We start from the raw sequence: 14,783 nt of genomic DNA, 5'->3' as shown, positions 1-14,783 counted from the left end.
ATTTTATTTTATGTTGTTGGTGATGTAAAATAAAAGGTGCATATTAGGAACCAGAGGATGAAGGTTCAAATATCCTTTCTGTGGATGGACTCAGCAACCTAGTTTTCATACGAAGAGAACAGTGAGAGAGATAAATGTAAAGCAAAACTCTCTGCAGATACTTCATCTTCCAAGTTTAGAAACTTAATAATATACAACTTGAAACTCTCAGCATAGATTACCAACTGCACTGATAGTAAACTGTTACATTGATAGTAAAGGCTATACTGCTAAATTCTGTGAATTATAACATATTATTAGACCCCTACCGAAATTGACAAAGACGCCCTGAAAAAGTAGAGGAACTTCAGACCATAAACATTTCTGGCAAGAAAAAGGATCACCTTCATTGTGATCAATCATCCATTGCATCAACAGAAGTGGATAACAGTCAAACAACTCTTCATTATGATTACGAAACTCTACAGAAGACACTAACTGAAAACACAAGAGTGAGACATATTCAAAAGCTATGGAGCATTGGAGACAATGTCATATGTATGATTACTGCTTAAATTAAGTTAATTTACAATACTGACAGTAATAAATCTAGTGCTTATATACTTGACAGAACTAACATGATATATGAAAATAATTTATTTTTGCTCTACAGATACAGTCATTACAGGTGTTAAGGGGGCAGACTTTGCTTGATTCAGTCTACCTTCCATGAGACTTTAAAGAGATACCACTATCCAATATGAAGAGAAGAATAATGGATTAATGGAATAATCTATGATTCAAGCGAAGTCATTAGAGGAAGGAACAACCTCGAAGGGATAAAAACGAATATAAAAAATTTGTTTTATAATTTGTAAAATTTTTAAACTCTTTCATGATTTATATAAATTTAGTATAGATAAACCCAGTATTTTTATTACAACATACTTATAATGCATTCATCAGTTGATTCTAATTACTCACTATCTCATATTAGAACTTTTTCCTTACATTATTGTAATTAAAGACCTCAATTGTAGCCTAATCTTTGTGTTAACAAGTATAAGAGTGTTCAGTCAGGCCTATCTTTGAAATGCTATTTTACTCTAATTTATATATGTTTTTCTCAGGAACCAGAGGTGTATAAAACTATGTCACTTGATTATGTGTATATTTCTTAACATTTAGAGCAACAGAAAAAATTGTAAAACCCATAGTTCTAATTTTGAAAGAATTTTGTCAGGCAACATAAATTTTTTATTAAATCTTCAACTATTTAATATTTTCTTATGCTTAAAATATCTGTATTAACACAATTTATAACTGTAATTTTTCATGAGAATCCACCAATTTGTTCCTGAGAAAAAAGGTACGTAAGTGAAAGAATAAACTTTCAGGGAACTAAAGGTAAAGACAATAAATATGCATATATAAATATATATATATATGCATAAAAAATGGCTGTGTTTTGTACATTATAAGGTTAATTTTAGTGGCATCCTACTCCATAACTGGGGTCATCAGGATCCTTCAGGTCTTCCCACTTGTTTCAGCTTTCTCTTTGCACACTACAGGGACTTATAGAAATGTTTTGCAATATATGTTGAGCTTTTTTGAGTCGGCTTACCTATGGTTTAGTTAGCATCTGCCCAACAGTCTTTCCCAGCTTTTTAAAATCAAACACCTAGCTATATTTACCCCTTAAAAACAGTGTACGGTTATGTCCATATCTTTGGAATCGCCCAATCGTGGCATACAGAAATATCCATATTGTCTTATTTTACTTTGTTGTGTACATTACAATTCACAAAAATATCATGAATGTGTATATATACATTGCACATTCTCATTCTCACCAACATATATATATATATATAGGAAGCAAACTTGAATGTATCATGCCAAATTAAATCACTAACCAATACTATTCTTTTTTCATTGCTATTTCGCCTGATGATGCTTGGCATAGAATGCGGATATAGCCGACACCTACATGTACCACGCCTGTCAGTACCAGTCAAAAAATAATTTTTATTGTTTCTTCTTACAAGAATCAGAAAATAAATTAAACTTTGGAAAAACAGAATTTTTATATCTAAAAGACACGCTAAATGTACAGAGAAAACATTTTCTTCAGTGTTTTAAGGTTAAAAGATTTTATGGCATAATACACCCAAAGTGAAGAGTGAGACAATAACAAACACAGTTTTTGACAAATGATTCCAAACTATCTGATTCACAGAATCGTTTGATTTCTGTGATTTACAATGAAGACATTTCTTCAACAGATCAGGTGCACTGAAGTTTCATTTCCTCTATTATGGCAAGAAGGCAAACATGTTTTCCATGGTCAAACTAATCATTTGAATTCACAACTTTTCTATATTTTTGAACTTATCAATATTTTTTATATAGTTTTCCTTATTGAAATGTAATAATTTTCTTACCAAAATGTTCAGGAAACATAGTAGAAAAATTTTAATTATGACAATTGCATACTTTTACGATTTTTTCCTTACTGAAGCCCTTAAAGAATGATGCATAATGTGAAAATAAGTACGTGAAACAAGCAACAAAGGAATGATTAGTAAAGCATAAGCAATATTTAAAAAAATCTAAAGCTCCAAAAATGAAATAAAGAAGAATTTCTTAAGGTTACAGAAAGATTTTAACACATTTTTAACTAACCTTTTGAAAATATCCCCTGGGCAGTGATATGTCTTTAACTTGGCGAAAATAAACAAATCCGTAAAAATAGCCATTATCAATTTGCAGATATACAGGACACTTTTGGTTGTAAAGAGTATGGATTGGGAGAAGATCAGGACCACCGGGAGCCTGACGGATGCGGATGTGGAACTTGGTGTCTCCCATGCAACTGGAGTTAGAGTCTGGGAACGCCAGGTAGCAAATGTTCGCTTTGTCTTCCTCCTGTAGTTGAGCGTCTACCGGGTACAAAACCTACATCAAAATTACATGTTGATTTACAAATTCGAACAATTATTGATCAAGAAGCAGTGATGTATGTTTTAGAAGGTCAATCCATACCAAAAGAATACACTTTGTGGTAAACAACTACTGTACAATAAGAAGTAATTCTGAGTAAATAGTAAAAGTACTTGTCAAGTAAAACTTATTCTTCTAACCAGAGTACTCAGATGAATACATTGATATAGTAAATGTAATTTTGAATATCAATGTATACAGTTTAAGAACCCAAATGATGTTATTGTGACCCAGTAAGAAATTACCTATGTTTAGTGAAGAATATTTTTTTCAAAAATACACATTTTTTCTATTTATTTATTTTTCTTTATCAATATTTCATCTTAAAATTGTTGCTGTATTCTCATAAGATAATTATGTTTACTAAAATATATAGTTAACGCATAGTAAAAAATTAAATATACACTTCTAAAAGTTTTAAAATAAAATGATTAAGGACTGAGCTTTATCAAAGTACCCGCACAATATCTTGTGAATGACTTATGCTATGGACATGATTGTTGACATATAAATTCACTTCCACATTGGCAACAAAGAGTTTGATACGGTATATGTACCTCACCAGAATTGTCTGTGCATTAATGAAGTGGCATTAATAGACAGAGAAAGAGTAATTTTGAATTTATTTGATCAAATAGTCATTTATGGACTAATTTCTTTAAGAACACCTTTTGTCCCTATCTACTAATAGTGCACACATCCAATTTTGAGCAAGGAATATGTACTTTGGTTGGCCAAACATTCTCATAATTTAAATCACCTTATGAACTTAACTCTGTAATCAAAAAGTGATGGATGAGAAATTGGTAGATAAGGGTGGAGCATATTAATCTGAAAAGGTTCCTTCTTAACTTGTTTACATCCAATAAAAATATTTAGTTAACATCTGACAAAATTTTACCTCCTGCAGATTTATGGATTTATTATTTAAGGATTATACCAACAGTTAAGTTAATAACTGGTAAACCCTTTGATGAACCAATCAGCCTGGTCTACTTATTCTCATAATGACTCAACTCCCTGAAGGAAATAAGCTCCTGTTCTTAAACCGTAACCTTACCCTCCTTGGGAATATCTTCTGGGTGAAATAAAACACCCTGATAGACTTATTCAGCTGATAAATATTACCATATTTGAATAAGTATTCTTCAGGTAATCAAAACACCTTTTATCTTTAAATCCCCTGTGGTACTGACTTACTTATAATTTGTACACTGAATAAACAGAATAATCAAGCTAACTTCCTGGTATACTAGAAACTTGAAATTTGGCAAAATTCCAGTTTAGTCTATGTAATCAATGGAAATCACCTGAAAGTTAGAATTATCTTTATTTAAATTACTCAATTTTTTAAGATCAGTAATGCTTACTCTCCCATGCCTTTATATTTTTCATACACTATTTTTTTAAGCAAAACCGTGATCTATTCAAAAGTTTTTAATTCCATTGTCAGTATTGTATTCACAATAGAAATAAATTTAACGTTCCCCCGACGTTAAACATAATTTTTTAAATCCTACGTTTTATAATGCTGTGATTTTTTAATGCCCTCCCTGATCACCTAAATAAATATCATCATTAACATGTTTGATGCAGGTGCAGTAGATCTACTGCACGGCTGCCTCGCGACAGGCGTGCATGACGTAGATCTACTGCACAGCGCCATTGTTTAGTAACCCAGTCAGTGTGCTCTCAGCACTCGTCGTGTATGGTTGTCCGTTTTGCCACTCGTGGGGACATACTTTTCCAGTGTTTTTGTGGTCGCCGTTCTCAGTTAGCGTTTTGTGGTTAGTTTTTAGACTACTTCAAATTTTACAGTTTTTGTTGTGTGTTTAGTGTTATTCTTATAATACAATAGACATGGATTTGCCTCCTGGAACTAGTGGAATCCAGAATAGACGTCAGTTTGTGGCTAATAGTGATTCTGATTATGAAGACGACCCTGGTGTCCCTGGTTATGCTCCGGACCTCGACGATGAACAATACGAGACTGATGAGTCAGAGGTCGAAGACCCAGACTATGACGTTAGACTACAACAATGGAATCCTCAAACTATAGGTATGAAAGATGTACCGTTTACAAAAGAGGAAAAGTTTTTAGTCCCTTTGCCTAATGAGATTACCCCAATCAATTTTTTCTTGTTGCTGGTGGATGTGATTTTTTTTGGAGGGCATTGTCGCTACTACGAATAGACACGCGTTAGAGTTATTCTGTGGACCTACTACAACCCCAGGCTCACGAATCCATAAATGGAAAGACATTACCATAGAGGATCTCAAATGTTTTATTGGCCTATTGCTGCACATGGGAATATTACAATTACCCCGAATACAAGACTATTGGAAAACTTGTAAGCTGTTTTCAACATGCTTCCCCAAATTCATGGCCAGGGACAAATTTATGCTTATTTTGCGATGCATTAATTTTGAAAGGTACCCTAACCCAAACAACAGAGCTTCTAAAGAACAGTTTCTAATTGACTACTTCAACAATAAAATGGACTCAATTTATTATCCTCAAAAAAAGTTGTGCATTGACGAGGGAATGGTTTTATGGAGGGGACGGTTGTACTTTAGGCAATATATAAAAGGGAAACGCCATAAGTATGGCATAAAACTGTACAGTTTGTGTGACCCCCATGGCCTAATACTTCGTTTTTTTATGTATTGCAGAGTTTTAGATGATTACGGTGGTAAGGGACATGCAGCCGACGTTGTATTGAAGCTGATGCAATGGAAACTCAATTGTGGCCACAGTTTATTTATGGATAACTATTATAATAGTTTTACTCTTGCCTCAAGCCTGCTCCATAGGAATACATATTGCACTGGAACTCTTCGGCTGGACAGAAAATACGTATTTCCTGAAGTCAAATCGGCAACCCTGAAAAAGGGTGAAACCATCGCCCGCTACGCCGAAAGTGTTGTTGTCGCCAAATGGAAAGATAAAAGCGTTATCTCTTACATATCCACTGAGTTTGAAAATGACATGGTGAATTCAATTAATCGAGGTGGTTCGGAGAGATTAAAACCACTATCAATTGTTCAATACAATCATTTTATGAAAGGCGTGGACCGCAGTGACCAAATGATGTCATATTATCCTTGCGAAAGGAAAACGCTGCGGTGGTACAAGAAGATTTTTGTCCACGTAATTCAGATGATGTTAGTGAATGCACACTATCTCTATAACGAAGTTCGCACATCAAGTGGAGAAAACAAAATGCCTTTGTATGACTTCCGTCTGGAGGTTATTGACAAGCTACTCCCTGACATTCCCGAGCCTCCTCGACCTCTGAAGCGCCACAGCGTCCCCCATGTACCAGAAAAAGGGAAAGGAAAGAGAAGTAGTATGGTGCAGAGTTTGCTATGCAAATAGCAGAAAGAAATACGTGATGAGGCAGTGTTTAGAATGTGATGGACAGCCTGGGTTGTGTGTCTCACATTGGTTTGACCAATTCCATGACTAATGAAGCGTACCTTGGGGAGGTTGGTTGGGTTGTATATAATAGTTTTTAGTGTTTTTTATCAATATATTTTTAGTTATACTAAGTGATTTGTTCCCAGTATTATTATAAACAATCGTTAGTGATCTGTTTTTGAAAAAACAATAAGGAAAACGGTGTGCGCTTCGAAGAGAGACTGCCCCAGGAGCGTGTGCGGTAGATCTACTGCATATTTTCAAAATGGCGAAATTCGGCTCTTTTGGTGTTTGATGACCTTTCTGTACCAACCCGTGTCACAACAACTAAATTGGTAAGTGAATACTAATAAAAAAAAATTAGCCTCTAGTAACATACATTACTTAATTTTTAGCAGCGAATGTGTTAAATAAATTTAATTAAATTCAAAAGTAGTCTTAAGGATTTGTTAGCACATAACTTATTATAGTGTGAAAGATTTTATTAAAGGAAAACATTGTAAATTTTAGTTTTAATCGTATTGACACATGGCAATGATTATAATGGTTTAACGGAAATAAAGAATGATTTTACTCTAAAAAATTCACAATCGCTGACCGGGGCAGTCTTTTCTCCCAAGCTGTGTACTGGGAAAACCAGAGGTTGTAGATGAAATCCACAAGAATTTTAAACTTTCTAAAAAAAAGTTCAGTCACTTTTTGTTAAATCTCCAATGGTTAAGCCATAAATTACCCTCAAAGTAAAAACTTTGCTTGAATCCAGAAAATAAGTAAACAATATGTGCTACTTTTAACTCCTTGTCAAGCCCTATCTCCGAATTCAACTTATCACATAATTCTTCTTATACCCGAATTTTATAACCACCACCTCTGGGGAGTGAGCCGAAGATGAGTAAATAATATGTAACCATTCCTTTTCCAACAATACAAACTCATCAGGAGTACAAACTCATCTAAGCTATGTACAAATACTGTCTACGTAACAAGTTTGGTCTGAATTCATTAGGAAATATTGTACTTATCGTGTTCAGAATTATTTCTGCAATGTTGTATACTAGTTAAATGTTTGTACTCCCACTACCCGGAAACTATATGTGACATCAAATATTATTGTAATTTGTTTACACTATAATCTAAAATAACTTGGATCTATATTGTGAATTAGTTTAGTTAAAATTTTGGATTGAATGTGAATAGCCACCACCTTGAAACTTTTCATTGATAAAGACTGACTAACGAAATCATTCAAGCTATGTGCAAATACTGTCTTTGTACAGAGTTAAGTCTGGATATTTTAAAATAATAGGAGTTATTGTGTTCACAAGTGCATGTTATATTGTATAAGCCCATACAAACATACATATATATATATATATATATACAGCAGCACCCACGGTTCAAAGCAAGGACAGAGCAAGCCAAAAATCTTCACTCAGTTAGCTGCACTCTGGAGGTTCATCTGAGAAAAAAAGACAGAATGAGGAAGGACAAGGGACACAAAAGGAGCAATCGGCACCTCCCCTAGAACTGTCCTACAAGTTTTTTTCTTTTCTCTTAGGACAAGAAGCTTATAAATTGCACTTAGTCATGTAAGAACCTTTGCGCTGCTTCCGGAATGATAGGATATTCAGGATGGGTAAGGTTAGGGAGTAGGGGCCGCCTCCTATCGAGATCCATGAGGAAGAATTAGGGCACTACATCTCAAAGTCATCCCGGAATAAGGGGAGGCCAGCTCTGAACCAGCCTCTCCAGTCAAAGTAGGCGGGGGGTGGCACACCTTTGTTGAGGTTAACAAGAACCTCTGAGGTAAGGGAACAAATCCCACCAACTCCAACAGTCATCTTCCACAGTAGACTAGACCTATCGAATTGCCCATGAACCCCAGAATCTCAACATTTGCGGTTAATGATGTGCCGCTACTGGACATCCATAAGGTTGCCCAGATTGAAGTGGCACATCGGTTTTTTGCTGTGCCCAGCGGTGGGTTCAACTGGTAGGTATAAACCAGCCAGAAGTGATCCCTACAAGTTAGTAGCTGAGGGAATAAGGGTGGGAATACTTCACTTCCGTTTTCTGGAAACCCACCTTACTACTAAACAAATGGAACTAATTCAAAATGCTATTCTGGAAGGGATCGTGGAAGAAAAAAAGTGGTCAAATTCCTCAAGCTTCTATGGGAACAGGCATCAAGCGGTTTTGATTTTCACCTGTGAAAATACACTCAGGCTTTGGGAGGAAACGAGTTTGAGGATTGTGTTACAGAGATTCCTCGAGCAAGAATTACGACAGCTTACTTCCCACAGCACAAACAACTCCAATGAATAGACCATGAAGTTCGTGAAGGTACAAAACTAAGACCTTATAGTAGGAGAGTGGAATGGAATGTTCCCACAGGGGTGGCAAGGGCAAGTCTGCACTGCTTATCCCAGCTACTGACTGTATTTTAGCTAACAAGCTTGAGAAAGAGAGTCCTTGGATCAGCTACAAGTTTGGAAAAATTCAGCTTAGGCTGAAACAGAAAACTCAGGGTAAAATAGAAAACCCCAAAAAGGAGGAAGAGAACTCAGGAAAGTGTGAAACCTCCACCAAAGCAAACACTACAGAAGAAATAATGGAAGTGGAACAGACTCCAAAGGTATCGAAGACCCAGAAATTACCTTAACTGGAAGGTCTATTCAAAAAGAAAGAGCGGAAAATAAGATAAGACCTACATGCTTCCTCTTCTTGTAGAAGGGCCCCACCTTGAAAGAACCATCAGTTTTGGCCAGGGGGATGGAAAGGTTGCACACTCCCCAAGCACTCCAAAAACTGATAGATGTTGATCTCCTAAGAGGGGTGGGTACTGTGGTGAAAAGGTAATCAAACGCCTTATTCAGATAAACATCCACTATACTAGGGGCGTAACCAACATCTTGCGAAGGTCGTGAGGTTAATCTTTACACGCCTGGATATCACCCTAATCCAGGAACCTTGGGTCAATAAAAGAATCATCAGGGGCCTAAGGACTCAAGTTGGTAACATAATATATGATCAAAGTGTTGAAAACCCAAGAGCCTGTGTTTTGCTATAAAAACAAATTAATAGTTTTCTTGTTACAGAATTCTGGCAGTGGCAGTAAATGTTGCCAATCAACAAGGGGAAAAAGAGGTTGCCTCAGCATATTTCCTTAATCCATATATAAACTGTCCACCAATAAAAATAAAAAGCTGCGGAGAAAGAAGAGCAATCCTTGGCTGCTCCTTGGGTGAGGAGATTCTCCAGTTATGTTATGAGTGTGTATTTACTCATGACATTGAACTGGCAAATAAAGAGTCAGAACCCATGTTTATTACAAAAGTAAGGCAAGAGTGTTGGATATCACCTTAACCAAAGGCCCAAACGGTATTAATTAGATGGGTGGTAAGTCTCCCAGATCCGACCAAAAGGCGGGGCAGAGATAAATGTTACATAGAGGATTTCTAAGTCTACTAACTGGAGGAGATACAGAGAGACCATAGTGAAAGAGTTATTAGAAATAGATCCCTATCAGAAAAAACAAGTTGGAACTGGAAAGGTCCGTCCAAATGAAAATGAACATAAGGTCAGTCCAAATGAAAATGAACATAATGAAGGCCTATGAGAAAAACTGCCTCCTCAGAAGCGATAGGCTAAAGAAAGATGTGCCTTAGTGGAAAAGGAAGCTAGAAAAACAAAACAAAACGAGAAAACTCTTCAAAAGGGCAAAAACAGATGAATGGTTTCTATATTATAATGCCCTACATGAATATAAGAAAGAAATAAGAGAAAAAAACAAAAGAAGAACCTGGAGAAACTTACATTAACTGTTTACCAGAGGCTTGCCACAAGATGAGTTTTTCTATTCTCTGGTGGGGGAGAGGACTGGTTGTGAGGTTGCTAAGTACAGACAAAAAGAATCTTCACATCAGAAAGGATTAAATGGGCTATTACATCCTTCAAGCTCTTTGAATCACCAAGGGCGGACAGAGTCTTTCCAACCCTTCTACAAGAAATGTTAGATATTCAATTAAATAACCGTATAACCCTGTTTAGGAGCAGTTTTTACATTATTGAATTTATTCAAAAGAACTTGAAAGGTTTGAAGTTCTATCAGATGCTGTCAAGTGGATTGTAGCCCTCTCAAAAAGTCGCCAAGTAAGAGCAAAGCTTGATGAGGAATCAACCACTATCACAGACTGGAAAGGGGTATAAATCTACAATGTTGTGCTGAATACCTAGTGGGAAGAAATAAAGATACGATGGAACACCCCATTCAAGATGCCCTTAACTTTATAAGCACTGGTGTCATGGGGAGGTTCTGAGGATTAATACATCAAAAACAAGTATAATAACCTTCACCAGAAAAGAGAATTTCCAACTAGCTCAACGTGTTCTGAAAGGTACTAGAATAAAATATTATAATGTGTTTGAGTATCTAGGAGTAGTTTTAGACAAAAGGCTCACATGGAATCCTCATATTGAAAATACTATTAAGGTAAATGTAAGGAAAATATACCGAAGCAGGGGAGGGCAGGCATGGATCGGCCAAAGTCTTTCAGGCCGATATGCCTGTCCTCCTTCCTTCTCAAAACCATGGAGAAAATGGTTGCCAGGTTTGTTTGGGAGGGAGCTCTTTTGGAGCGACCTCTGCATCCTAACCAGCATGCCTACACTCCAGGAAGGTCATGCGACTCGGCCCTGCATCAATTGGTGTGCAGAATTGAGAAGACGCTGGCGGCAAAAGAGGTAGCCATAGGAGTCTTTTTAGACATTGAAGGAGCCTTTGACAATACAGCCACTCAGGCGATTATCAATGCGGTCTCAAGACGTGGTGTTGATGGTCAGGTGTGTGACTGGATAGGGACCTTGCTCACGGACAGGGTTGTTGTCACAACCCTCATGGGAGCAAGTGTTAGTGCGAAGACTACGAGGGGCTGTCCGCAAGGCGGCGTCCTCTCTCCTCTTCTGTGGAACCTGGTTGTGGATGACCTGCTAAAGTCTTTGAATAGCAGCGGTGTCTTTGCACAAGGGTACGCAGATGATATTGTAATTCTTGTGAGTGGCAAGTTCAACACAACAATCACGGAACTGACCAATGCTGCTCTGAACATGGTGGGAAATTGGTGTGATAAGGTTGGCCTCACCGTCAACCCCACCAAGGCTGCTGTGGTTGCCTTTACCAGGAGGCGACAGATGGAGGGCATTGGTCCCTTTCTATTCAAAGGCTCACCCGTTGAGCTGAAGTCTGAGGTCAAGTACCTGGGCGTGATTCTAGCTAGATAGGGTTCTAAACTGGGGACCTCATCTAGAAAGGGTCATTGCCAGGGGTAAGTGGTCTCTAATGCAATGCAGACGTGTGATAGGTGGGCCCTGGGGACTGAAGCCGAGGCTCTTGTACTGGCTTTATGTTTCCGTGGTCAGACCTGCACTAATGTACGGAGTTGTCGTATGGTGGCCAAACACGGAGGCCAAGACGGTGGTAGCTCGTCTGGCGGGTATCCAAAGGATGGCCTGCCTTGCTATCACTGGGGCTTTTCCTAGTGCGCCAGGCGCAGCTCTGGACTGTTGTCTTAATCTCGCCCCCCTGGACATTGTCATTCGAGCTATGGCCAGGAGGAGTGCCTACTGTCCAGCAGATGGGACTCTGGTCGGGCTGCAGCAGTGGGCACTGCAGAATTAGCACTCTGATACAGGAGGATGTTTTGCACATATCTCTGATCAGATGCCACAAAAATTTTCCTTTGACAAACCCTTTAGGATTATTTTACCCTCAAGGGATGATTGGTCAGAGGGGAAGAAACCTCTTCCACCAGCGGAGCTCGAATGGTTCACAGACGGCTCTAAAACAAAAAGCGGCACAGGCGCTGGAATTCTGGGAGTGAGACCATGTAGGGAGCTGGTGGTCCCTATGGGTCCGTATCCGACAGTCTTTCAAGCGGAGGTCGCAGCTATTATAGAATGTGCTTGTGAGAATCTTCGTCTGCGATATAGGGGCAAGACGATTAACATTTTCACGGACAGTCAGGCAGCGCTGATGGCGCTGGATTCTTGCGTGATCAAATCCAAACTGGTTTGGGATTGCTATCAGGCCGTTTCCTCCCTTGCCAGAATCAACAATGTAACCTTTTGTTGGGTTCCTGGTCATGAGGGGATTCTTGGGAACGAAAGAGCTGATGCCCTGGCCAACCAGGGCTCAGCGACGATTATGACGGGCCCTCAACCGTTCTGCGGCGTTCCAAGGTGTGAATCCTCTAGGGTTATCTCGAAATGGATTCGCGCGGAGCATGGGAGAAGGTGGAGGTTGCATCCGGGTTTGAGAGTGAGTAGAATGGTATTACAATCACATTCCTCCAAGGTGGCTTCGGACCTTCTCTCATTAAACAGATCAATGTCTTCTAAGGTCATTGGTCTCATTACGGGACATGGTCATCTGAGGAAGCATCTTCACAGAGTTGGCATCCTTCAGGAGGATCCGCTCTGTGGAAGGTGTAATGAGCAGGAGGAGACTGCTGAGCACCTGCTCTTTGATTGCCCTGCAATAGCAAGAGAGCGGTATGCCATCTTTGGTAGTTTGGACAGGGGTGGTGAATTTTCCCAGGAGGACTTGATAGGTTGTTTTCGGGGGTTTGTTGAACTGCTGAAGTTGTTGACTGATGGGCCTCATGGTGTGTTTCCGGGGTGCGCAAAAAGCCCTTGAGGCTTAAGTGCATGACAGTAGGCCAGCCCAAGGAAAAAAAAAATATATATATATATATATACTACAAAGGCTCTTGGTGTTTGACTTTGGATATAAATGGGGACTAAAACCCACAATGAAGTATTGAATCTAATAAAGCCATAATAAACCAATGGTCACATATAGGCAGTTCTTGTGTTGTGGCCAAAAGTAGAACAGAATACAGCAGCCAAGAGCCTACAGGGTCTTCAAAGGCAGGTTTGTATATGCAGTACTGGGGCAATGAGCTCCTGTCCAACTCTGCCGCTGAAAGTGGTACTGGGATACACTCCTCTGGGGTAGGTGGTGAATAAGACAGCTGCATTAAGTGCAATTAAGCTTCTGAGTAGGAAGGTGATTAAGCCTGCTTCCTCAGAAGGACACATGGTTATTAATACTGGAATTCCCTGAGGCAGAAATGATAACATATGTTTCTGAGAGTATGGTTAAGAAACACTCCTTTGAAAAACCATATCTCGTTACCATATAAAATAGAGATAAATGGAGTAAAAAGGAGACCTACCCTACTAAAGATGTTCTGAAGTATTACAGTGATGGATCACGCCTAGACACTAGACAGGGTTTGGAGTATATGGGCCAGTAGCAAAATTTGCAGAGCCCCTGGGAAAACATGCCACAGTCTTCCAAGCGAAGATCATGACAATAGAAACATACTCCAGAAAGCTCATATAAATTATGTCCAAGGGAGCAGAATATTTAATACTTTCAGACAGTCAGGCAGCATTTAAGGCGCTCGACACCTTTGACCCAAATGCAGTAAGGGAATGTACACTAGTGGAACTGGCAAAGAGGAACAAAGTTACTCTTGGCTGGGTGCCAGGCTACAAAGGCATTCAAGGGAACAAGACAGCAGACACTGAAAGCCTTCAGGTAGGTTCAAAGCTTGACTGTGGAGTAGCCTTCTCTTATAGCAAAGCTTTAGTAAATAATGGGGAAAATAGGATTATATCCAAAACCTGGAGAAAGGCCTCAGGACTAATCAAAAATGTTTATCTCTCCTTATGCAACAGGGTGATCACTTCTCCTACAACAAAATAAGGAGGAGCTCTTTCCTGGTTCCAGTCCTTCCTCACTGATAGGCGAGAGATAACAATGATCTGTGGTGTCAAAAGTGATCAAATGCCCATTAATTACGGAATGATCCAAGGGAGCACACTTGGGCCTATATTATTATTAATATATATCAATAATATATACATATATATATGTTGAATATAACAAATAAATTAGTTCTCTTTGATGACACTCTTGTTTTAACAAGGGGAAAAACCTGGAATGAAGTATGCCGTCAAAATGCACTACGTGATTTGATGATTGTGAAAAAATAGCTTGATCAAAATATTTTAACATTAAACATTTCAAAAACGAAATTTATGCCTATTTCGTTCACTACATAATCAGATTATGAACTCTCAGATTTGACCATTCACTCTTGTGCAAATTACATCACACTAACAGTAATTGTGGAAATATACAGTGTGTTAGCAGTTACAAATATCAGGGAATTATATTTAACAATCGTATGAAATGGACGGAACATGTTGAGTATTTCAGAAATAAACTGGAAAAATATATTTGCTTTTAAAGAGTTAATTAGTATTCTGAACGAGAATGAAATTAGAGTAGCTTATTTTGCATATGTAC

The 14,783-nt window shown here is 38.3% G+C and overlaps 1 protein-coding gene across 3 annotated transcripts in view; it reads right to left on the bottom strand.

The window, feature by feature from the left end:
* LOC124369123 (protein DENND6B) overlaps window positions 1–14,783 on the bottom strand; it is a 69,766-nt gene that overhangs the window by 44,660 nt on the left and 10,323 nt on the right. For all 3 annotated transcript variants that reach the window (XM_046826882.1, XM_046826883.1, XM_046826884.1), the window contains exon 3: window positions 2,668–2,940. In XM_046826882.1, the coding sequence (XP_046682838.1) occupies window positions 2,668–2,940 (273 nt within the window). The remainder of the gene's footprint in view (window positions 1–2,667; window positions 2,941–14,783) is intronic.

Source organism: Homalodisca vitripennis, chromosome X, assembly GCF_021130785.1.
Source record: "Homalodisca vitripennis isolate AUS2020 chromosome X, UT_GWSS_2.1, whole genome shotgun sequence".
In the NCBI taxonomy this organism is placed as follows: Eukaryota; Metazoa; Arthropoda; class Insecta; order Hemiptera; family Cicadellidae; genus Homalodisca; species Homalodisca vitripennis.
This window is presented reverse-complemented; position numbering and strand designations above follow the sequence as displayed.